General features: G+C 43.7%; 1 protein-coding gene across 11 annotated transcripts in view; it reads left to right on the top strand.

The window, feature by feature from the left end:
* LOC308399211 (pleckstrin homology domain-containing family A member 5-like) overlaps nt 1–26,423 on the top strand; it is a 190,036-nt gene that overhangs the window by 90,536 nt on the left and 73,077 nt on the right. For all 11 annotated transcript variants that reach the window (XM_080886305.1, XM_080886314.1, XM_080886313.1 and 8 more), the window contains exons 6-13: nt 3,620–3,724; nt 5,756–5,828; nt 9,597–9,697; nt 10,508–10,623; nt 18,467–19,579; nt 23,507–23,793; nt 24,343–24,581; nt 25,398–25,481. In XM_080886305.1, the coding sequence (XP_080742431.1) occupies nt 3,620–3,724; nt 5,756–5,828; nt 9,597–9,697; nt 10,508–10,623; nt 18,467–19,579; nt 23,507–23,793; nt 24,343–24,581; nt 25,398–25,481 (2,118 nt within the window). The remainder of the gene's footprint in view (nt 1–3,619; nt 3,725–5,755; nt 5,829–9,596; nt 9,698–10,507; nt 10,624–18,466; nt 19,580–23,506; nt 23,794–24,342; nt 24,582–25,397; nt 25,482–26,423) is intronic.

The following is a 26,423-nucleotide window of genomic DNA, read 5'->3' as shown; positions in this document are numbered from 1 at the left end:
AGTAGCAATGATGCCTTGACTAACCCAAGTATCCACCGGGTGACTGAGTCACTCATCAACAGTCTGTTCAGTGCCTGGACCCAGAACAGCTAATGTTTACTGGTGCAGACATAATCTCAGTGTGGGGATGGATCAAGAAAGGGGTAGGTCGGCCACCCCCGGCTGATCTAGTAGCTTGTAGCCCCACCACCAAAGCTTACTGGTTGTACTGGAAAAGACTGTATCTAAAAGAGCAAGATGTTTGATGGCCAAGTTGGGGGTCACTTCACCAGCTTCTCGTGTTCCTTCTTCCTGATATTGCTGTCATTGGGAACCGCTACATCGATCACTACGGCCGTCTTCTTCTGTTTGTCTACCACCACTATGTCCGGTTGGTTAGCCACCACCATTTTGTCCGTCTGTATCTGGAAGTCCCACAGGATCTTAGCTCGGTCATTCTCCACCACCCTTGGGGGCATCTCCCATTTTGACCTCGGGACTTCCAGGTTATACTCGGCACAGATGTTCCTGTACACTATGCCGGCCACTTGGTTATGGCGTTCCATGTATGCCTTGCCTGCTAGCATCTTGCACCCTGCTGTTATGTGCTGGATTGTCTCTGGGGCATCTTTACACAGCCTGGGGTCTTGCCTGCTGTGATGGACCCCAGCCTCTATGGATCTGTGCTCAGAGCTTGTTCCTGTGCTGCCATGATTAGTGCCTCTGTGCTGTCTTTCAGTCCAGCTTTGTTCACCCACTGGTAGGATTTCTGGATATCAGCCCCTTCCTCTATCTGCCGGTGGTACAAACCGTGCAGGGGCCTGTCCTTCCATGATGGTTCCTCGTCTTTCTTGGGTTTCTGCTGCCTGAGGTATTCACTGAGCATTTAGTTCTTGCCATCTTCTTGATGTACTCGTGGATGACCTTATTTGACCTTATCGTGCATTTTGCACCGAGTTGTTGTTTTATGTAGTTGCATAGGCTGCTGTTTTTGTGTGAGAGCCTCATTTACAACCAGACTCTTGTTAAGTTAAATCAGGGGTGTCAAACTCATTTTACATCAGCCCACTTTGACCTTAAGTGGGCCGCTCCACTTAAGGTCAAAGTGGGAAAGGAGGTGAAACTCTCCTTTCTGTCCTTTCTGTCAAAAGGTACATATTTAACTGATTTTCTACATGATGAAGAAGCAGCTGCTGTGACAAAGAAACAATCTGTCTGCATGACTCTTTGGACTTAAACTGTAAGAAAAATTACAGAAAAGGCTCTGATAGACCAGACTGTCCACTTTTATTTTTGTTTTTTCAATTTTGTCATAAAAGAAAAAAGAAATTTCTATAGTAGAAATTGAAAACCAGAAACTTTTTGTCACGGTGATGGAACGCACTCAAACACAGACACAATTCTTAAAGACAAAACGTCTAATTTATTTACAAAGGGAACACACGAGTGCTATACATATATATCTGTAGTGAGTTGGGTGGGGGTCCAGGGCTCCAGGGAGAAGAGGAAAGGGAAACGCACCACCATTTTTCCTCCACTCACACTCGCTCGTCTTCGGCCACTAACGATGCCACACACAGGAATAGTGATGGCCCGCTTGAAGCTGAAGCTCCGGTGCTTCAGAAGCTCTGTGTCGAAGCTTGATTCGTTTGGCCAGGGTCACGTGATCAGTGACGTCCGAAGCTTCATTTAGAGCCTAATTGCTTCAGTGTCTGATTCAATGGTTAATAAGGAAGTGAATCATTCACGGGATTTGTGGAGTGTTTCATGGTGACAGATAGCGAACCACTGATTCGGAGGTTCTGTTGTGTGGGAGGATTTTGAGTTGATTTTGGTCAGTCGGGTGGGTTTTCCAGCTTTGTGTTCTGGCCGTTTGCTTTTGTTTTGTGCGTTTATTTTATCTGACAACGGGAAAAAGGTAAAATGTCAAAAATCTGCTTCCATAATATAAATATCATTAAATAACTTTAGAAAAACTCCCACTTGATTCTTTACATGTAATGTTGTAAAAATATATATTTTATTGTTTAATTAATCTGAAAATGTTAGTCTGCCAAATGTGCAGCAATGTAATCTATCTATTCTCTTTAGCTGATAGTTTGTGGGGCCCAGGTAGACTGTATAACTGCATCTCTACCAGTTTCTGTGCGCTCCAGCCTCCTCTGGGCCATGTGAAGGGATTTTCCTTAATGCAGGAGAAATTATCTCCACGAAAAGGAACAGGTTCGGCCATCGCACAGTGGAACAAATTCTCTTCTTAAATAAAAATGAGAAAGGGTTACCTTAAATGCATCATGTTTTTAATTTGCAAGTTCATAAGCATTTTCCTTTTCCGTTTCACAATCAATTCTACCCCCAGGTCAAAAATATGTCTGGGAAAATGTCCCTAATATAATATTATTTATAAATATACCCGTCTAGCGATTAATTGCACAAGTGCATGGAGGCGGGACCTCACAGCAGAAGCATACTCCATAATGTGTTGTACATTATTATATGTAATGTGGTGTTTTTCAATTATTGTATTTACCAACATCAAGACGTCACAAGCAAAGAAAGACCACACCATGGTGCATGTTTGAACAAGGCGAGTTTACTGGTCAAAACTATTTATTAAACAAGTAAAACACATTTTTTTAACCACCAAAAAATACACGTTCAAAGCAACACAACAGCGACAGGACACCGCTCTGTAGAGTGAGCAGTCATAATGAAGCAGTTGGTTTTATTTTGTGGATTCAAGCTGCGCTTCATATTTTTGGCCACCAGATGTCACCAGAGAGGACTGTGTTGAAAAGCTTCGAGTAATGAACCGTTTTTCAATACAAGCTTCAGAAAGCTTCATTTGACCATCACTACACAGGAATGTCACTAGGGGTCCGCAAACAGGTCCGGGGGATCTATATACAGAGACGATGGGTAGTTTAAGCCAGCGATTTCACCTTAAATAGCAGCAGCATAATCACTACAGATCAGCAGCAGGTGGTGGCAATCAGCCCAGGTGAGTGGGCCAAAGGTGAGAGCCCAGTAACAAGCTCCGCCCAGGCAGGCAGGAGACAATGGGGAGGAGAGAGAGAAAGAAAAACACAAACCAAACCTGTAGCCAGTGTGGGCCAGTCAGAGAGACATGGGAGCGTGACACTTTTCTGTCATTTAATTGTTTATTCCTGATCACTCTGTTGTGTGAACGGCCATAAAAGAGGATTTTATCAGTAGGAAAAGCTGTAAAACTTCTGGAAATACAGTCAAACGTCCAAAATGTCTGTTTGTGGTGAGCTGCTGTTAAAACAAGGTAAGAATTACAAACTGCTTCCAGCGCACGCTCAGGCCTGTGAGACTCAGTGAGACACTGAGCCATGACATCTCTGCCATTCAAACACACTTTGTATGTAGTTCATTTTATAGTAATATTTAATACTGAACTGTAAATTTAGTCTTTTTCAAGAAGGCGATTTTCACTGTAACCAGCTCGTAATTTTATAAATTCTGTGTACAGGTCTGCGGGGTTAATTTTTTTGGTGAATTGTTATTAAAACACTGTGTGCATTTAAATGTATCTAATGTTTTCTCTATGCAGCTGTTGTTACATGTTAGGCATCCAAATTCTCTACATTCATCATCTATCAACGTCTTTAAACAGCCTTCTAGGTCTTCCAGAAAAGTCCACAACTTTGGCAAGAGGTCCAACTCAATCAAGAGAAACCCCAATGCCCCAGTGGTGAGGAGCAGCTGGCTTTACAAACAGGTAATGAGGAAGGCTTATCGGACGTCATTGAATTTGTGGAATTCTGGAACTGGATCTGGTGTCCAGACTGCCACCATATAGATGACTTTGTGTTGTCTCTGAGTGATTTCCAGTCAAAATGTTGCATGATTGTGTTGACTATTTCAGCAGTCAGTGGACCAGCTTAGTTTACCTAATGTAATAAAAATGTAATCATGTATGGGTCTGTACGTATTAAGGAGAATCGTTGCTGTGACCATTACTAAAACCAACTAGCTGATCTACAGCATGGCAGCAGTGATGACTGAGATCCTTGGCTACAGTTCAATTCAACTTTATTTATACAGCGCCAAATCACAACAGTCGCCCGAGGTGCTTAAACACGAGCAGCCACAAGGAGCAGTACCGTCCATGGTGAAGGAGAGTAGAGGCTAAGATCAAGGCAGCACAGAGTAGTTAGCTAACTGTCGCAACTGCTGAAAGGCGTGATGAAGAAAGGGCTGCCTAAGAAGTATCAACAGCTGTCTGTAACTGTGGCCTAATAAAGTGGCAGACTCACAGCCTTAGCTGGCTGCTTGAAGATCCTGGAGACAGAAGCCAGGAGAATAAAGTGGATGTTCTCCATTGAACCATCCAAGATTATGCTCAGTGGCACGGGGGAGTATATGAGAACAGCCCCACCAAGGATGGAGTTAGGGCATACTGAAATAACATATGATGCCTCTATTGATTCAGTGATCCACACCACCAGGATATACAGCAATGACATCAGAATATCGTTCAGACCGGAGAAGTGTATTTGGATGGTTGCAAAGAGAGCAAAGGTAGTCAGAAATGAGGTGATTGTACTACCAGAAGGCAACACTGACAACAACTAGAAGTACTTAGGAATTCTACAGGCAAATGGGGATCACAAAGAGGCCGCTAGGAAAGCTGCAACCATTAAAACCTGGCAGTCGGCACCTACGCCCTGCCTGTGTTCAGGTAACCTGCTGGGATAATAAGCTGGCCAAAGGAGGCTGACCACAGATTCCAAATATCTTTTCACAAAGTGACGCTGAAAAACGAGTTCATGCATTTGTTACTTCCAGGCTGGACGACTGTAATCCATTATTATCCTAAAAACTCCCTGAAAAGCCTTCAGCTAATCCAAAATGCTGCAGCAAGAGTCCTGACAGGGACTAGAAAGAGAGAGCAGATTTCTCCTGTTTTGGCTTCCTGTTAAATCCAGAATGATCAGGCCCCGCCCCTCCCTGAGCCTGGTTCTGCCGGAGGTTGTTTCCTGTTATAAGGGAGTTTTACCTTCTTACTGTTGCCTAAGGACTTGTTCATTGGGGGTCATTTGGTTGTCCCAGCTTTCTCTCTGTTATTGTGGGGACTTTACCTCATAAAATAAAGCAGCTTGAGGAAACTGTTGTGATTTGGCACTGTGTAAATAAAATGAGTTGAATTTTTCAGCTCTGCTGCAGCAAACACTACAGTGACTATGGACAGTTAGTAAATGGGAGTACGGTATTCCTGCTATGTGTCTTCGCCTCACTGCTACACACCACCCTGAATCAGCTTGTGTTTATCACTTTCTTTAAGTGTTGTGCCCCACGGAGCTCTGTAGTGGGTCAGTGTTTGCCTGGTTAGGGGACCTCTCACCATAGCAGTGAAGACTGAATAAAGCTTGATGACCCTCGTCAAGTTTTAGTCAACTCCACCCAGCAAACCCTTTCACTGCAGAGCTGATATCAGTGTGGCCAACGCATTATATTGCTGAAAGTACCAAAGACTTAAAACTTGTCATTGATGCAGTAATTAGGTGCCAGCGTCGGCATCACGAACAGAGCACAGGTCTTTGCTTCAGGCACCCACTGAGGCAAATCTGTCACTGCTTTATGAAGAGATAACAAAGAGGAGGTGATGGAGGCTGTTTAACAGGAAAGGCTGGAGAAGAGCCAGTTCAGACTTGAAGAGGAAGCAAGAGATGAGAACGTGTGTTTGAAAATAATAACGTTCTCTATAATTGTTATATTTTGTCTCACTGATGACCTTTGACTCATTCAGGACAGTACAGGCATGAAGCTGTGGAAGAAGAGGTGGTTCGTCCTGTCTGACATGTGCCTCTTCTACTACCGTGGTGAGGACACACAAACACACATGCATCTCTTCATGTTGGCACTTTAAGAAAAGTTCGAGGCTTGTCAACCGTGTGTACCTTCACACCTGTTTACAAATATCAAGATGTGGAAGATATGCACTGTTTACATACGAGGCCTTTATTTCTGAGTAGTATAGCTGCCTAATGTCGTAATAAATATACAGCAAAGGTTTTGCACACTTGATTGTTATCCGTCACACGGCATCATAATGGTTTTCATTCAGTCTCTGTGATGGAATACTGTCCTCTCAAGATTGATTACAGGCGTGAGTACACCTTTCTTTAGCTCTACTTTCATTTCAAAGAATCAGTCTGTGGTGGTAAAAACGTTGTCATGGCCAGCAACTTCAACACGCTGACATAATCAATCAATCAATCATCCATCCATCCATCCATCCATCCATCCATCTTCATCCGCTTTATCCGAGGCCAGGTCGCGGTAGCAGCAGCCTAAGCAAAGAGGCCCAGACCTCCCTCTCCCCAGCCACCTCCTCCAGCTTATCCGGGGGAATACCAAGGCGTTCCCAGGCCAGCCGAGAGATTTAATCTCTCCAGCGTGTCCTGGGTCTGCCCCGGGGCCTCCTCCCGGTGGGACATGCCTGGAACACCTCACCCAGGAGGGGCTCAGGAGGCATCCTTGTCAGATACCCGAACCACCTCAGCTGGCTCCTTTCGATGTGGAGCAGCAGCAGCTCTACTCTGAGCCCCTCCCGGATGGCCGAACTTCTCAATCAATCAATCTTTATTTATAAAGCACTTTTCATACAAAAATGTAGCACAAAGTGCTTTACATGGTTATAACGAAATACATCAACAGTTTTGTTGTACTGTTTTTATTACTTAGAGGTCACGTGTGGTGCAACATCACAAATTTAGAACTGCGTTCATAAAAGCTCCTCTTTCCTCCTTAATGCTTTCTGCACCTTCAGAGGGATTTTTCCATCTCCATAAACTGATGAATCAGCTTCTTCCAGGGTGCGATCGGCAGCTTACACGACAACCCGAGGGGAGAGCTGCATGTTGATTGGCTTTGCTAGCCAGAGAAGAGACATGCACAGCTTTCGGATAATAACGTTTTCTTTTTCCGTTTGCCTCCTTCTGGCTCTGTCGCTTTATTCTAAGGAGCTGCTTCAGGTTGAGATCTTGGAAATGTGGTAAATTATATTCTTTCTGTAAGGGCAAAGATGTTAATCATCCCTCCGACTGCAGAGCTCATCGAGATAAAATAAATTAGTGTATTTACATTTACACTGCCAATTTTGGTATTATCAGAGCGAGGCAGAGACGTCATTTAAAGACTTAAATCATAGTTTTCAGAGGTGCAATTTGATAAGCAGATCTCAGTTTATTCCCAGTGATTAGACATTAACTATTTATAAAGCTCATGTTTTAAGGTAACAGTAAGTTGCCTGTCATGTCAGTTATACCACGTCAGTTATTCTCTGTCAGTCTGCAAATCCATCACCACAAAAAAGCACTAATATAATCCAACAATGAAGTTTTCTTTAATTTCTTTAGAAACATAATGAAATCACTGAGCAGGTGATCTTACAAAGTCGTCCTTTTGGATCTGAGCTCGGTCTTCGACACCATCTCTCACACCCTAGCCTGGTTCCAGTTATGTCTCCTTGACCGCTCCCAGTTTATTCAACTGAAATCATCCCGCTCTCGTCTTTTCCCGGTCACCTCTGGTGTACCCCAAGGCTCAGTCTTAGGCCTTCTTCTCTTCATAATATACATCCTCTTGGTACCATTCTCCACACATTTGATTCCTCCCACCTTCTTCCCTTACAGAATGTCTATCTGAACTAAAATCCTGGTTCAGCTCTAATTTTCTCAAGCTTAATGAGGATAAAACTGAAATCCTCCCTATTGGCACCAAATCCAACCTTTTGAAGGCGAACCATTTCTCTCTCTCTATCGATAACTGCACAGTTTTCCCTTCTCCTCAGGTTAAGAGCCTTGGTCATCCTAGACAGTTCACTATCCTTTAAATCTCACGTCAATAATCTCACCTGCTCTGCCTACTTCCATCTACGCAACATTAACAGATTACATCCTTCTCTTTCCACCCAGCCTACGTCCATCCTTGTCCACAGTCTCGTTATCTCCCGCCTTGACTATTGTAATTCTCTCTTTCATGGTCTCCCCCCAGAATACCTCCATAAGCTTCAACTGGTTCAAAACTCAGCTGCCTGCATTACCCACTGTTTGTTAATCTTGTGCTTTTGTTTCTATTGTTCTTCATTTTGTCTTCGTTCTATTACATGTTTTATTCTATTATTAAGTGTCATTGGTTGTCTTGAAAGGCATTTTTAAATAAAACGTATTATTATTATTAAAGTCATCTGTCGAATGAACATCATTTTATCATGCCACCAAATTTCCATTTAAAAACACAAGTATACTTTATCTTGATTAAGATGAACATGACATGGATCCGTGAATTAAATTTCATTCAGCTTTAATTAACTTGGAGTCCAAATTTAGTAAATCTGCCAGATTTAATAGATCCAACCAAAAATTGACACATCCAAAGCATCGTTGTTGTTGTTATAACTACTACAACCCATTTCTTTTTTTTATACTAAACTTTCTTCAGTTGTTTGTGTCCCACAAACCACAGAATGAATTAAAAGTTACTATTTAGAAATAACTGTTACTTGTAACATATTTAACATAAAGAGTTTTTAAGTCCCATTTTGAAACATCGAGAACAAGTTTTATTCATCAGTCATTAGCCAATCATAGCCCATCGTCTGAAACATAATATGAACAAGATTAAATTTTTATTAAATATGACGATTGACTGAGATCATAAACTCAACAGCAAAGTGTTTACAGAGGTCACATATCGCCTCCTCACTGCTTTCTTACCTGATAACGTTGAGATGTCGGCTCTGTAAGCCAGCTGGAGCCATTCAACATCAGGGACGAGCCAGAACAGCCGCAGCGCCTCGGCTAAAGCAAACAGTAATGCGCGTTGGAGGCTCTGTGGTTTTGTGCCGCAGTGCATGTACTGTGCTGCCTTTAGATCGCATGAAACATGATACTGCACAGAGGTGACAGAATCACAGCTGCAACCATCACAGCTGTTATTGTTCATGAGGCGTCATTCAATTTCATTTGGAGAATTTTGTAATATATATGGCAAAATCAGACATCAGTATATAATGATTAAATATACTGGTATTGCATTCTTCTTCATTTGCCTCACTTGTTTCTCTTACTTCAGCTCTTTACAGCAGGGCACAGATTCACTATGAAAACATCTACTAAATATCTCTAACAGTGACTCCAGGTTTTAAGCCTCGGGAAATATAATTCAAAAAACTGAAAGCACTGGTTATTACTTCGCTGATTCACAAATATCACTGGTTTCCACTAATCCCAACACAACTTCAAGCTGCAGTTAAGGAAGCCATGCTGCAGGGAAGTTTATGTACTTGTACTATGTTGACATCTATCCAACGATGTTCCTTCTTCCAAAGGCTATTTCTCCCTCCTCGTTCTTCCTGGGAATCTTTACAGCTTGATAAACGAATATTTAAATATCAACACTATCTCCTATCATTCTGGGCCATGCGTTTGATTGACACGTACTAATAAGAGCAAACATAACACAAACAGAAGAAGAATATTTTGTACCAGTCTGACCCACAAATCTCCCAGTCTGAAACCTTATTGAATCAGATTGCTGCCATAAATATGTTTCAACCTGCAGACTTTTCTCTTTCGTTGCTGCAGATGAAAAAGAGGATAGCATCCTAGGAAGCATCCTGTTGCCCAGTTTTCACATATCTATGTTGTCGGTGGATGACCACATCAGCAGGAAATATGCCTTTAAGGTAAACACTAGTTACATTTTTTTAAAGGTTTGTCATGTTGTTATTATTATTGATGGCAACAATCCATGCTACTTTGTAACTAACTTTTCATTTTTATTGATTTTTATTTTCATGTGACAGCAATTCAATCCAGTTTTATTTATATAGCACCAAATCACAACAACAGTCGCCTCAAGGCGCTTTATATTGTAAGGTAGACCCTGCAATAATACATAGAGAGAAAACCCAACAATCATATGATCCCCTATGAGCAAGCACTTTGGCAACAGTGGGGAGGAAAAACTCCCTTTTAACAGGAAGAAACCTCCAGCAGAACCAGGCTCAGGGAGGGGCGGGGCCATCTGCTGTGATTGGATGGGGTGGGGTAGGGTTAGGGTATTCACAGGGTTCACAGTGTGCAAGTTATAGATGTAAAAAAGGTAGAAAGTCTCAAAGTTTCACCTTGATGAGGTTAATGTACTGACCCCAAAGGTTTGATCAGAGGTTTGAGACTGAAAGAGGCGTCCATTTGTAGAAATACCCCAACAGATCCCGTGTCCTGCCTCGTGCACACACTTGACCACACCAGACTGATATCAAACATTTTACTGTCAGTTTTAGTTGAGCGGCTGTGTCTGAATTTCATGGTTCAAAATGCTAATACATAAAAAAATAGGTTTTTCTCACATAGATGTGTGTATACTTGTACATACACATAGAAAGTTGTGTGTTGGGCAGTTCAGTGTGATACTTGTGATGAAGTCATGATCCAGATTTGGTTCTCGCACTTCTGTTTTATCTTATTACCGCTCTCCCTCTGTCTTCACTCAGGCCACGCACCCCAACATGCGGACATATTACTTCTGCACTGACACAGCCAAAGAGATGGAGTCCTGGATGAAAGTCATGACAGACGCTGCTCTCGTCCACACTGAACCAGTCAGAAGGTTGGTGCTAACCACAGGGATATGTCTGACAGATAAGATGTGTGCAGATGTGAGGTACACACCTACTGTGCAGGGACACAGTTCTACAACGTGGAGTGTTGTTTTATATCCCACGCATCACAGGGGCCTCATTTATGGTGTGTTTTATGGCCTCAAAGTCTAAGGAGCTTGGATGACCTGGATGAACCTTCACAGACATCACAGCCTCTGAAAGGATTGAATCAAGACTTTTATCCTTAACTAGCATGAAGCAACAACATTTGAGCCCAATTTATTGTTTCTGACACCACTAAACGTCCTTTTAGCATTTAAACGCGACTGTCCAGATTCAGCTCCAGGAAGTCAGAGACACGTGCTGTTCTTTTCAGAGCATGAAGTTAGAAGAAAAGGAGTATTTAAATGAGTCATGCAGGCATGATTTGCAACAGGCAATTCAAAGCTATTTGTGCTGAAAAAAGCATCATTTTGGTAATGTGGCTGTGATAGTCCCTCTAAGAACAGGAAAGCATTAGGAATACCAGGACTCATCAGAATAAGTATGCAGTTGGTGCAGGTGGTTTGCTTGACCATGTATACATGCCGAAACGTTGTTCTGTCCTGTAGTTCTTCCCCGATTTAACTTTTACATCGAATTACTACAAATGACTGGTATTTTGATGCTGCAGAGCAGAACATGGAGTAGCACAGGAAAGGGGAGAAACAGGGCACACGTCCCACAAACGTGTTAGAGCCAGCAGAGTTGGTCTTTGTGTTTTCAGACATTGTTGCACATCATGAAAACTCCAGAGCACACAGAAGCCTCTGCACATCTTTAGTCACTGGTATATCCGTACGACGTCACAGTCGTCTTCGTTCGGCTGCTCCCTTTACGGCTCACCACCATACCCACCCTGTGCTTGTCCTCCTCCACTAGGTCCAGGATTGTTTTCTCTGGGCTCCTTTTTTCTTCCTGCCTGTCAGCTCCATGTTCAACATCCTTCGTCCACTCCCCTCCTCTGCACAAACCATCTCAGCCTTGCCTCGCTAACTTAATCTCCAAACCGCTCAAACTGAGCTTATGCTCTTCATCCTGGTCACTTCCAATGAAAACAACTTTAACTCAGCCTCTCCAAACCACATATCATTGCAGGCCTCACTACCATCACAGATCATCCTTGAACTTTGCCTCTGCTGACTCCACCTGCATCCACTCCCTGCTTCACCTCTCTTGTGCGGTCTGTTGCTGTGGATGGCTCTTCTATCTGTACTATCTCTACGCCTTCTACCCGCGTGTATTTGTCTTGGTTTTACTGTCATTCGTTCCTCTTCTCTCCAGTGCATACCTCCACCTCTCTGGGCTCCACCTCCACCTACTTCCACCTGCTTCTACTCTCACCACAGATCAGAATGTAGTCTTCAAACATAGGAGCAGACGCCTGATGTAATCCCACCTGTACTGTGAACCTGTCACTCCTACCACCGCACTGCTGTCCCACTGGGCTCTCTTGGCACCTTATCAAAGGCTTTCTTTAGATCCAGAAAGACTGTTGACCTTCCCTACTTTTTCTCTTTAAGTGAACATCTTTCTGCAGTGAAGCCGTACTGATGCTTGCTAATCTTCGTCACCGAGCTTCAGCAGCTCTTTCTCATAGTTTCATAGTTTGGTCCATTGGCTTTATCCCTCTGTAGTTTTTGCAAAATAGACCCAGTCCTTGAACCGTACCAGCACACTTCTCCATTTCTTCATCACCCACTTACTTTCCAAAATTGTGTTAAGTAGTCTGGTGAAAAAGTCCACTGCCCTCTTTTTCTCTGCCCTGGGGTATGTCATCTGGATCAACCACCTTTCCACTCTACATCCTCACACTGTCTTTACGTGTTAGCACATTTCTGGACTTAATCAACCGAAGGTGCTGCACATCCTTTCTAGCTCGCGCTCTTCCCTGTCCAGTCAGTATGAGTCCTTTTCCCTTTACTTAGCGCCCAGCCTCACATACAACTCAGTATAAGCTTTTTCCTTTGCCGCTCTCTCTGTGCTGTATGCCGAGACTCCCAGTACTACTTCTTCCCGACTGTTCTAGCTTTTCTTTGCTAAAGTCTTGTTTTGAGTGCCTTGTTGTACTTACTCGTCTACCTTACAATACAAAGCGCCTTGTGGTGACTGTTGTTGTGATTTGGCGCTGTATAAATAAAATTGAATTGAATTAATCATCAAGTCTCCTTTTTGTCACAATCCTGGGTCTTTTGACCCAGCGTTTTGAGTTTTAGTTTATGTTTAAGCCCTTCTAACTTCATTTTTTATCATGCCTAGGTTGTTATAGTGCTTTGTTATTAGATTCCCCTTGTGTCTTCCACCCATGTTAAGTCTCCTTTGCCCTTCATGTGTTTCATGTCTGTGTCTTACATTTCCTGTTTTATTTTGAAGAGGTCTGGTGTTCCTGTGTTCATCGTGTTCATCTTCACACTCCACGCAGTTTGTGAAGAGTGGACCCGGGTGCAGACACTCTAAAACTCAAACTTAACTGATGATGAGCTGTTTATTAAGGCAGACAGAACAGTACAAAATAAAAGAGCAAAAACAAAGCAAACTAAGCAATAACCTAAACTGGGTAAACTAGAAAGGAAGCACGAACTATGAAAAATCCTGGTAAACAGAAAAACAAACAAAACTCTAAACATGGCAATGATGATGAGCATATATATATATATATATATATATATATATATATATATATATATATAAGATAAGATAAGATAGAACTTTATTAATCCCTCGGGTGGGTTCCTCTGGGAAATTCGACTTCCAAAAAGCACAGCAACGACCGAAGTTACAGTTACAGAATTGTTATATATATATATATATATACACACACACACACACACACACACACACACACACACACACACACACACACACACACATATAAATACAGAAACAAATATAAATAAAATATACAAAGGGGATAAATAGGAATAAAAAATAAAAATACAAGTGAATTGCACATTTCAAGTATTGAGTCTATTGCACTGTTGACTATTTACAAAAAGTATTGCACAAGGTATTGTACAGTGAGGTGCAGAGGCACTACAGCTTAGTTGTTCCCTCCTTTGTCCTCCTGTCTCCCCTCCCTCTCCCCTCCAGAGAGGAGTTAAACAGTCTGATGGCGTGTGGGACAAAGGAGTTTTTAAGTCTGTTAGTTCTTGTCTTGGGGAGAAGCAACCTGTCACTGAACAGACTCTTCTGGTTGTTTATGGCCGTGTGCAGAGGATGCCCAGCATTGTTCATAATGTCCATCAGTTTCTTTAATGTCCTTTTCTCTGCCACTGTCACCAGAGTGTCCAGCTTCATGCCGACCACAGAGCTAGCCTTCCTGATCAGTTTCTCCAGCCTGGATGAGTCCTTCTTTGCTGTGCTGCTCCCCCAGCACACCACAGCATAGAAAAGTACTCCAGCAACCACCGACTGGTAAAACATCCTCAGGAGCTTCCTGCAGATGTTAAAAGACCTCAGCCTCCTGAGGAAGTACAGTCGGCTTTGTGCTTTTTTATACAGGTGCTCTGTGTTGCATGACCAGTCCAGTTTATTGTCCACCCACAGCCCGAGGTACTTGTACTTGTTGACCACCTCCACCTCCTCCCCCTCTATCTGAACCGGCAGTGGACCTTCTCTGGACCTCCCGAAGTCCACAACCAGTTCCTTAGTCTTTGAGGTGTTGAGTTGCAGGTGGTTTGTGTGACTCCATGCGACAAAGTTCCTCACCAGACTTCTGTACTCCTCTTCCTGATCATCCCAGATACACCCCATGATGGCCGTGTCATCTGCAAACTTCTGAATATATATATATATATATATATATATATATATGAAAACCTGAACGCAGGACTGAATGAGAAGGCACAGACTAAATACACACAGGAGGCTAATGAGAGAAGTGGGAACACAGTGGAAGAGTAAAACTAAACACGATGAACACAGGAACACCAGACCTCTTCAAAATAAAACAGGAAACATAAGACGCAGACATGACAAACTGAACTAGACAACGTAAGACACAGACATGAAGCACATGAAGGGCAAAGGAGACTTAACATGGGTGATAGACACAAGGGGAATCTAATAACAAAGCACTATAACAACCTAGGCATGATAAAAAAATGAAGTTAGAAAACCTGAAGGGCTTAAACACAAACTAAAACTCAAAACGCTGGGTCAGAAGACCCAGGATCGTGACACTTTTCTTCTGTCCTCGGTCCAGAGGATACACTGAACAACTTCTTGCTAGTTTCCCTTAGCACTACAATGTTGCCAGTCATCTGGTAACTTTTCCTTACCCCCCAGTGCCTGTCTCAACGTCTTCCTGAACTCTGTCCAACAGTCTACTTCCACCACTGCTTTCACCCGAAGCTGGCTGGCTACGTTCTCCCCTGCTGCTAGCTTGCAGTCTCCTCTCTCTTTCAAATTGCACCTCGTGTATATGATGTAGTCCATCTGTGCACCTTCCTCTCTTCCTCTTCTTTCCATGCTAAAATCTACTATTATGTGTCCTTCTGTATTTCTGTCTTTAGCAGCATACTTGCCTAACATCACCTGTTCCCTTCAGCTACATGTCCACTGAAATCTGCTCAAATTACGTTTCCCTCTTCCTCGGGGGACACACTCTACCCCTTTATCTCTGCCAGCCGACAGCTGTGGGGTATAAATCATCCAATTTCCAGCTTCAAACACAACTCATGATGTTGTCCGACACTCTCTTTACCATTACATTAGTCAAGATCAGCCGTACACTATTTCTTTGTCTACGCCATGGTAGAAAAACCTGAACCCACCTCCAATGCCCATGTTCTCCTGTAGACACATATATCTACCTTCCTTCTTTCCTTCTAATCAGCCAGTCATAGTCCCTATGGTCCCTAATCTCACCTCCTCACTCCTGCCTCTCCTTCTGTCTTGTTGCCACCGAACACACCTTCCTCCTTTCCTCTTCCTTTGTCTTCGGCCAACAGTAGCACAGTTTCCACCAGCATCCTGTTAGCCAACAACACTGGAGGTGGTCGTTGTTAACCCAGGCCCCGAACGATCCGGTATGGAAAGCTCATTCTTTGTGATCCGCATGTTTGATTTGGCCAAAATTTCCATCGGATCCCCTTCCTAATAAAACCCTCCTCATTTACCTGGACCGGCACTAAGAATGCACTGGCCTGTGACCCCGTGTGGCTGGGTACTCAGCGTCACATATTGACTTTGAGATGTTTTTCCTGTTCAAAACAATAGTAGAAGATCCATTAGATAACAACTGACATGGCAGCAAAGATGCAGTAATCAGTCTAAGCTCTGACTGAGCTTCAGTGTCTTAGAGTAACGCTGTATGCTGCTCAGGTGTGACACTCGGGACTGTGTGTTATAGCTGGGAACCATCACACTTGGGTAATTTTCCTCAAGTACTTACTGATTAGGTAAACTACCCAATACGTGTCTGTGAAGGTTCTCAGTCATCCAGCTCATCGTAGTCTGAGGAGCTTGGAAAGAAAAGCATCTGGACTTCTTTGAGTTACTTGAAGACGTTTCACCTCTCATCCAAGAAGCTTCTTCAGTTCTAAGGGTCAAATGGTGGAGAGTCCCAGATTTAAACCCAGTGGGAGTATCCCCCCACAGAGGGACGAAGGACCCCCTGATGATCCTCTACCTAATCACATGAGCCAAGGTGTGAAACCTGGCCCCACCCTATCATGTGATTTCCTGAGGTCAGATGGTCCAGGATGTGAGTGGGCGTCTGAGAAGGGATCTCAAAACTGGATTATAGATGGCAGACAGTTGGTGTCGTAAACCACCGCCTCTGTTCAAAGATGGTCGCTCCACTGACCTCAGGAAATCACATGATAGGGTGGAGCCAGGTTTCACAATGAGCTCACCCGAAACCCTGGCTGATTGGGACCCACACCCGCTTTCACACCTTGGCTCATGTGATTAGGTAGAGGATCATCAGGGGGTCCTTCGTCCCTCTGTGGGGGGAAACTCCCACTGGGTTTAAATCTGGGACTCTCCACCATCTGACCCTCGAACTGAAGAAGCTTCTCGGAGGTGAAACATCTTCAAGCAACTCAAAGAAGTCCAGACGCTTTTGTTTCCAAGCTCCTTAGACTACCCAATACGTGCGCTTACTGGTAAGGTTCAGTTACACTAAACAGATTATAATTTATTGACACTTACTGTGGTCCATGTAAGCCAAACCCATCAAGTAGTTGTTGTTATTGTGCCATATAGTTACATTAATCCCTAACATAATGATGATCCAACATATGATTAACCACTCTGTGTTGATATAAATAATATTGTAATGTAACACAGTATACCCGCTCAAAGTCGCGGTTCAGAGTTGGTGGATTTTTCCTTATAATTAAATTCCCACAATTTGGCAGAAACTGCAAATATCTGTCATAATTTTTATGGCTTTTTTGTAGCAATATATAACTTTTCAGGCATTTTAATGCTTAATTAATAAGAGCAAAGAAATTCTTAAATAATTAAATAAATTATAAATTTAAAATATAAATAATTGTAAGTTTTAATTCATTTAAAATTCACAAAATAAGCACGAACGTAAATTCAGCATCCATCCATCCATCCATCTTCTTCCACTTTATCCGGGGCCGGGTCGTGGAGGCAGCAGAGAAGCCCAGACCTCCTCCTCCCCTCCTCCAGCTTATCTGGGGGAACACCGAGGCGTTCCCAGGCCAGCCGAGAGATATAATCTCTCCAGCGTGTCCTGGGTCTGCCCCGGGGCCTCTCCTGTAAATTCAGCAAAATTTACATATTAAAATTAGTACTATACACATTTTTAGGACTGTAGAGCGATCACAAAGGAACCGTAGAGGAAAATGAGGAAACGCTCCTGTAGTCTGAGGTGGCTTGTTTCATTCATCTCTCCTTATTGCATCTTTGGCAGGTGGAGTCCAGCATTCCCACATTGGAAAAGTTTATCTTGAGTATTTTGTTGCGTGTTCTTGTGTTTTGATGGCACCCAAATGCATATTCAGGGTTTAAACGATAAAAACTGGCATTTATAGACATTTTTTGACCACATGCAAAATTTGTGTTTTTTCACTATTCGTGAGTGCTCGGCGAATGAGACCCTCACAGATTCTGTGGATCAACAGTATTACATGTACATGCAGTATTCGTTTGTAATTGAAGGATCAGGTTTTCCAGTCACAGTTTTAGATGTTGAAGAAATGAGCATCTATAAATATGCTGGACCTGAAGATCTAAGCAGCAGGCTTGTGGGGTTCTCCCAAGTTGAAGTGATGGGTAGCTGCTGATGGTGGTCTGAGGAGGTACAAATGACAAACTGATGACAGGATGTGATCTGCAGCAGTTCCAAGTCTTCAGGACTTCTGGACTTAAGCTTCTGCCAGTGTCTTGGTGCCAAATAACACAGCTCGCCTTTAGAGATCTTCCAGATTAGTGGGTGGGGGCTCATCTCTGTCTCATCTCTGATCTGAGTGCTCAAATGTTCTGTGTGATCATGAAAGAAAAAACATTGTGTAGTGCCACCTCCTTAAAAAAACCACACATCAATGCTCGAATCTGTATTATTCTGTATTTGTTCATTGCGATGCTTCATTAAGGCTCTGCTCTAAATAAAGGATACTTTTAAGTAATTAAAGAAACTCCACTGAGCACATACTCCCTGCAGTTTTGCATCATTAGAGGGTTTTTTTGACAAAAATATGAAACTTCTGAGAAATCGTGGACTCGAAAAGGTTGACAGAAGGTGAGAGGAGCTGTCTCACTCACACAGGGATTGTTACAATAAATGTCTTTCCTTATTTTGCTGAATTCCACTTCCTGTTTTTTCTGTCACAGAACGGACAAGTTGAAAGGGGACCAGCGGAGACCTCAAGAGCTGAACAACCTGCTGAACCACAGAGTCCTCACACGGCCCGAGATCCAGAACAACGAACGCAATCGAGAACCTGCGTGTCAACATTCCCTGTCGCAGGTCGACGACAAATGGCAAAAAGATGTTGTGAAACACAATGACCAGAGGGAGCAAGAGTACTACACCTTACAGCGGGAGGGAGAAAGGTACTCTCTGAAGAAAGAGGGCGTGAGCTACATGCTGCAGAAGGATGGAGATAGGTATCTCCTGCACAAGGATGGAGAAAAGTACCTCCTGAGAAAGGATGGGGAGAAATACTCGCTGCAGAAAGATGAAAAAGTGTACACCATTCACAGAGATCTGGAGAAGTGCGGCGTCCGTAAAACGGATGATAAACACGCGGTGACGCCGGCTGAGGAAAAGTACGCACCCTCCAAAGATGGGGAGAAGTATCTGCTCGCAAAAGACAGAGAAAAGTACGCGCTGCAGAAAGTAGGCGACCGACACACGCTCCAGAAAGATGGAAAAAAGTGCCTCTCTCAAAAGGAGGTCAAGAGACAGCTGTCATTAAAGGAAACTGAAAGGTTCAGCACTATGAGGGAGAAGGATAATAAATATGGCACTATACAAGTTATGGACAAATACAACACTATGAAAGAAATTAAGAGATACAGCTCGTTTCGAGAGGGGGATAAATACGCGACTCTGAGGGACGCAGAGAAATGTGCTACGGTTTGTGATAAATACGGCTTTCAGAGAGATCCGAGCACCGACAGGGCTCTGACTAAAATCAACAGCATCAAGCTACAACCAGCCCAGGCTGCCGCCATCGCAGCTGCAGTGTCTGCGTCTCGCCAGAACCAGGCCAACATCAGCGCCCAGAAACCTGCACAGGTCAGTGGCTCAGGGTGTGGGACAGGCGAGCAGCAAAGGGACTGCAGCCCCACAGAGGTGGATGGCAACCTGGCCAGGGTTCCCGTAAAGTCTCCAGCTCCAGTCCAGGAGCCAGAAAAGGGTTTGTCCAGGACCAACTCCATTCAGCAGCTGGAGCACTGGGTCCATCCGCAAAGGAGAGGAATGGACGATAACCCAAAGAGGTGAGCAAAGCAACTTTTCATTCAGTACATTTAAAACTTTAACAAAGAGGGAGGAAAACATTCAAAATACACCGTTGCATAAGTAACATAAGTATAGGCATTGAACCAAACCTCAACATAGAGATTAGCTTCACACGGGATGTGGATGCAGCTCACTTTCTAGCTACTTATTTTAGAAGCTAATCTTTGTACATTCCAGGTGTAACACACTTCACTGCTGAATATACTTTTCTATTTTTCCATTTTGTGGGCTCCAAAGGACTAAATGATTGTGTCGAACTGGGAGTGTTATTTCTAGATCGTAAAGATCAAAGCTCTTAGTGTTTGTCATGCGGTGAATGGCCAGTGACTTTTTCCCACCATCAAGTGCGGGATCTACCAAGATGCTCTGTCCCCACTGCTGTTCTGCATAGGCCTGAACCCCCTCAGTGAGATCATTAACAAGACTGGCTACGGATACCGTCTACGGAAAGCAGCAATCTTGAGCCACCTCCTGTACATGGATGACATCGAGCTGTATGCCAAGAGTGAACGAGACATCGATTCACCGATCCACACCACCAGGATCTACAGCAATGACATCGGGATGTCGTTCGGACTGGAGAATGTAGTCGGATGGTATCAAAGAGAGGGAAGGTAGTCCGAACTGAGGGGATTGAATCTACTTAGCACTTTTAATTCTTATTCTTATTTTTATTTTTATATCTATTTAAGCGTTTATGACAGCATGTTTGCACTAAGCACCGCAGCAATTTCCTAATGTTGTAAACCTGCTCAACATTTGGCAATAAAACCCTTTCTGATTCTGAACTACCAGAAGGCAACATTGCAGACATAGAGTACTTGGGGATCCCACAGACAAATGGGAACCATGAAGAGGCCACTAGGAAAGCTGCAACCATCTATCAACACCTACACCCTGCCTGTGATCAGGTACCCTGCTGGGATAGTAAGTTGGCCAAAGGAGGAGATAGAAGCCACTGACATGAAGACAAGAAAGCTCCTGACGATGCATGGAGGGTTTCAGGGGTCCATCACAGCAGGCAAGACCCCAGGCTGTGTAAAGATGCCCCAGAGACAATCCAGCACATAACAGCAGGGTGCAAGATGCTAGCAGGCAAGGCATACATGGAACGCCATAACCAAGTGGCCGGCATAGTGTACAGGAACATCTGTGCGAGTATAACCTGGAAGTCCCGAGGTCACAATGGGAGACGCCCCCAAGGGTGGTGGAGAATGACCGAGCTAAGATCCTGTGGGACTTCCAGATACAGACGGACAAAATGGTGGTGGCTAACCAACCGGACATAGTGGTGGTAGACAAACAGAAGAAGACGGCCGTAGTGATCGATGTAGCGGTTCCCAATGACAGCAATATCAGGAAGAAGGAACACGAGAAGCTGGAGAAATACCAAGGGCTCAGAGAAGAGCTGGAGAAGATGTGGAGGGTGAAGGTAACAGCGGTCCCCGTGGTAATCGGAGCACTCAATGACTCCCAAGCTAGGTGATGGAGAGAGACGCAGATATAGAGATGGTTCCCTGATTGTAAGTTTTTTCTTGCTTTTTTTTTTTTGTTTAGCCTGTCTTTTCTGGCAGCTTTTGCAATCAGAATTGTAATCAGTAATTTTCCAAGATGAGCTCTACAAATTCACTACAGGCTCCTGTTGTTCACGTGTTATTTTTATCTGTTTATGTATTCATTTCTATCAGTCTTATTTATATTATTACAGTTATGTCTAAGCTGACAGGCGGGAGGTAAAAAAGGAGAAAATACAATAACAGGATAGAGCATGAATACAAAAGCAGTTGATCGCCAACTGCTGGACTTGTAATGGTGACATTATGTTTAGTTTAACTGTTTAATGTTTTGTTGTACAGAAGAGCTTTCTTCCTTTCTACCATGTCATAGTGCTGGGATGGATTCAGGATCAAATTGATCTGTTGTGCATGTGTTCAGTTTGGAGGTTTTCCTAAATGGATTTATCGAGTTAAGGACTGAACAGTAATGTTTAGATAACCTTCTGTGCGCTCACATATTGTGCTGACATATTCTTCCATCCTGACCTTCTTCAGCGTTTCCCTTAGTTGTTTTTAAGGACCATACAGTTGTTTGTAAATTCGAATTAGGAGGAGGCCATTTACCTGGAAAGGGAAAGACCATCTCTGAATGGAGGAGGGGCCTAAGGGTCCATCTGTCACCACCTTACAATGCTGTGATTGCAGCCATTCCCCAACTCTCTGTGAATGGGACTCATGGTTATTGATCAGTGGTTGCTGATCAATGGTCATGCATATTAATGATCATAAACTGACCTCCCAGCCCATTGTTCATCAGTGCTGCTGGTTTGAATCGTCGTCCTGGTTATAAGGTTGGAAACCTGCTGTCAGCTGTACTGAAGACGTCACCTGATGATGAAGAAACGTTTCTCAGGGCTGGACTGGCCTACGGGCATGCCGGGCATTTGCCCGGTGGGCTGCTCGTCATTTTTTGTTTTTATGGGCCGATGGGGTTTTATTTCTTTTCTTTTTAACGGTATAAATGAAAGGTGGTGGATTGGCCAGTTGGTCATGATCGACTCTGGGCTGGACCAATTACAGCCGAGGAGGTCGAACTTTAAAGTTGAGGTGAAAAGGAACACGATTTGTGCCGTACTACTTCAGCTAGAAAGTTGCTAATTCAATCATGAAACTGATCAATGATCAGCTGATCGGCTTTTCTCTGCGCCAGAAACAGGAAACCAGCGGAGGTCGGGCTAAACAACAGCAGCACGTTTAGGCTTGATCAGCTGTTGTTAGAATTTATTTAATATTAATTTCTAGTATCAGCTGATGTTTGCTGGAGCCACAGCTGTAAAGCTGCTGGTCATGATGTTGGTTTGGATATGTGGTGAGAGGGAAACATGAAGATGAAACCAGGAGATGTCCTTACTGAACCATCAGAGCTGTGATGGAGAAACAAGTTTACCTTTTAGGTGACATAGATGAGTTGAAGTTATGAACTGTTTCTGAGAGACAAATAACACCAGGATCCTTTTCTAAGCAGCTGACAGCTGGTAACTGTGCAGGGGCGGATCTAGCAAAGTGTTGCCAGGGGGGCAGGTAGGGCATTAACAGGGAGAGGGGGCACAAAGAAATACTTTTCTTTCTTATTCTCATTTAAAATGTCTCGCTTTTAACAAATAATTATCTGAATCTTACAACCAAAGTTTTAATCTGATTAAAATGTGTAGAAATCCATTATTGTATTCAGTAAATATTAAGCCTAGTATATATCCTAGTAAGTTATAGTATCCTTTCCTTTGGGAAGGTACCATCTGTGCAGTCTGTAATTCTGCTGAAGAAAGATGTTGAATCTATTTAATTACTGGAGAAAAATAATAGATTTCTGTGCATTTGCTTTATAAGTGCATTAAATTAAAAACGTTTTGTCAATTAAGCATCTTGAAGCCGAGGGTGGGGGAGTGGTTCCCTACTTTTTTCTTTTCTGTTTTTTGCTGGGAGTTGGCAACCCTATTAGTGAGGTATATGTAATTATAAATTAGGTTGTTTTATATTTTTTCTAAGTACTGTTTAGAATAGCAGAATAGGGAGGATGGTGTAGGTTTAAGTTTATTATAAAGGCTTTATGGCTTTTCCTATAATACCATGGTGGGCCGGTCACTAGTCAAAATGCTGATTTTTTTTGTTCCAGTCCAGCCCTGATGTTTCTCCCACTGAAAACGTCCAGATGAACAGATGTTACTGTACATCCAGCACTTTAGTAACAGGTGTCACGAAGTTGACATTTCAGACATGTCAGAAGCTCTGACTTTTTTTGCCGTCTCTCCAAACACTGAATCCAGATACCGAGTGAAGGCCAGCACTCCAGCCTTCCCTGCAGTAGGGACAAACTAAAAGAGCTATATGCATTTTTTTCTTATTTTCCAGTGTTACATCGTACCAGACTTTACCGAGAAACATGCCCAGCCACCGTACCCAGATTGTACCCCGCTACCCTCAGGGGTACCGCACGCTGCCCCGCAACAGCATGATGAGGCCCGAAAGCATTTGCAGTGTGGCAGGCTCGGTATATGACCGGGCCCTCCATCCAGCCTGCACGTCTGCTGTTAGCACAACAGAGAAGAGAAAATCAATGAGGGATGACACAATGTGGCAGCTCTATGAGTGGCAGCAGAGGCAGGCCTTCTCCAGGCAAAGTCTGGCTCAGCCAGCAGGTACACTTTTACAAATAACATCGATTTCTTTTCTGAAGTTGTATAAATGGTACCTATGCCTTTTCTATATTAGTACCCTATGTTTCTTTTTCTTGTTGTTCCCATAAGACTTGTTAGAAAGAACACATGACACAGATGGGCTGCAGCAGACCATGACAGACAGTAACCATCTGTCAGAGAGGATGTGGCTGTGAGGTTGTGAGATGCCTTATTGACAAGTCCATGTTGTCTAAAACAGTATTTCTTTTTTTTTAACAAAATGTATGTCATTTAATCAGATGAGCATTTTTTTAGCTAAGAAACATGAGTGGCCATAAAAAACTTTAAAGAGGAACCTCTTGGATGATGTGATGCCTTACGTCCTGTCGGGCAGTTTCAATCATGGCCTGAATGATTGGTTGTGCCAAACACGTTTGCTTTTCCAAGAGCAGCTCTGTAGACTCCCTGCATCCTGTCTGCCCTGGATAAGCTGCTCCAGTTGTATAAGCGTTAAATGTTCTGGTAAGCCAACAGTGACACGTTCTCCTGTGTTGTTGTTTGTGCTTCCAGGTGTGGGTCATTACGGCACGCTGCCCAGCATTAAGACCATGGGCAACATCTCCCAACATGCCGTGGCGCACTCCATTCCCACTTCCCCATCTCATGGCTCTCTGGCTCTGTACAGCACATTCTCCCCTTCTCGTCAGCAGGTTGCTCAAAATCATAGTAGCTCCCACTCTGAGGTTTCTTCGCCCATATTGAGGGGGGACGTGACTCTTGATCGCCGGCACAGGACACACCTTGCGAAGGTAACGGTCATGGCACAGGAATTCCATTTAAATATTAAGCTTTCATCATGCAGGACGTTCAATACAAAACAAAGGTATACCAAAATCCAGTGCTCTGGGGTGTGGCTGCTAAACTGTAGCAGAGGCTACTTGGTTTAAACAGTAATAAGTACATGAAGAGTGAAGCTGTTTTGCTCGGTCCATTCTTGGCATTAACGTGGACTGGCTTTAGGGTGTTCCTGAAGAGATGGTAGGTATAAGCAGCACTACAGGAGCATTAACAAACCATATGACCGGTATGACTCGGACAGAGAGATACATAAACAGGGCTGTGAAAGCTAAAAGGCAGGAGGAAAAAATCAGAAAGAAAAAGGAAAGCGGGAGAAAATGCATGTGTGTTTGTCATGAAATGTGCTTGATAGAGAGGGTGAGAAGCTCCAGCTCTTCTGGGGAAATAACAAGACATTCCCAAGCCAGCCAAGAGATGTAATTTTTGTAGCATGTCATGGGTGTGTCCCAGAGCTTCCTCCCAGTGGGATATGCCTGGAAAACCTCACGTAGGAGCCCCTCAGGAGTCATCCTTGTCAGATGCCTGAACCACTTCAGCTGGCTTCTTCTGATATGGAGGAATATAAAGATGTTTTGATTTCAGAAATATACAAGAGAAAAGAGGAGCGACCAAAACCTTTGGAAAAACTGAAAAGCTCACGTCTGACGTTTGTCAACATCTACAGTTTACAGGGGTTTCATACAGCTGAGCAAATATCTCATAGCTATATGTGACAGAGAGTAGGAACACTGCCTTAAGTGAATGTGATGAACTCTGTCCTCTTCTAGTACGGATACACAGCTGATCGACGATCCATTGCAGTTGGCATCCCATCTCAGACTATCACTCCACAGTCTCTGCAGGGCAAGACGGTAAGCAGCACCATGACATTCACCGTGTGCTCCGCCTCCACTGTTAAAGAAGAGTGACATCTGTGTTTTGGTTTGATCAACTATAAAATGTTGATGGTTAAACATTTTGCACTGGTTTCTACACAGTGGTGTGTTGTTTTATTTTAATCGGTGCCAGTCACATCGAGTCTTTGTACATCACACCATAAATAGCAACCAAATGAAGAGCTCACTGGCGAGTAAGCCTCCGGTAAAGTCATTAGGTCAACGAGAGCCACAATTCCAGGAACTTCATTTTTTAATGTCCAGCAGAACGTGTGTGAGTGAGCGCGTGTTTGTCTGTGTGCGCGCGCGTTCGTGTGTGTGCGTGTGTGTGTGTGTGTGTGTGTGTGTGTGGTGAGTGAGTGTGTGTGCGTGTGTTTGTGTGTGTGTGTGTGTGTGTGTGTGTGTGTGTGTGTGTGGTGAGTGAGTGAGTGAGTGAGTGTGCGTGTGAGTGAGTGTGTGTGCGTGTGAGTGAGTGTGTGTGCGTGTGTGTGTGTGTGTGTGTGGTGAGTGAGTGAGTGAGTGCGAGTGAGTGAGTGAGTGTGTGTGCGTGTGAGTGAGTGTGTGTGGTGAGTGAGTGTGTGTGCGTGTGTGTGTGTGTGTGTGTGTGTGTGTGTGTGTGTGTGTGTGTGTGTGTGGTGAGTGAGTGAGTGAGTGAGTGCGAGTGAGTGAGTGAGTGTGTGTGCGTGCGTGTGTTTGTCTGTGTGCGCGCGCGTTCGTGTGTGTGCGTGTGTGTGTGTGTGTGTGGTGAGTGAGTGAGTGTGTGTGCGTGTGTGTGTGTGTGTGTGGTGAGTGAGTGAGTGTGTGTGCGTGTGAGTGAGTGTGTGTGCGTGTGAGTGAGTGTGTGTGCGTGTGAGTGAGTGTGTGTGCGTGTGTTTGTGTGTGTGTGCGTGTGTTTGTGTGTGTGTGTGTGTGTGGTGA

The sequence above is a fragment of the Rhamphochromis sp. 'chilingali' genome, assembly GCF_963969265.1.
Source record: "Rhamphochromis sp. 'chilingali' genome assembly, chromosome: 7".
Taxonomy (NCBI): Eukaryota; Metazoa; Chordata; class Actinopteri; order Cichliformes; family Cichlidae; genus Rhamphochromis; species Rhamphochromis sp. 'chilingali'.
Note: the sequence above shows the minus strand (reverse complement) of the source record. Positions and strands in the feature narration are given on the sequence as shown.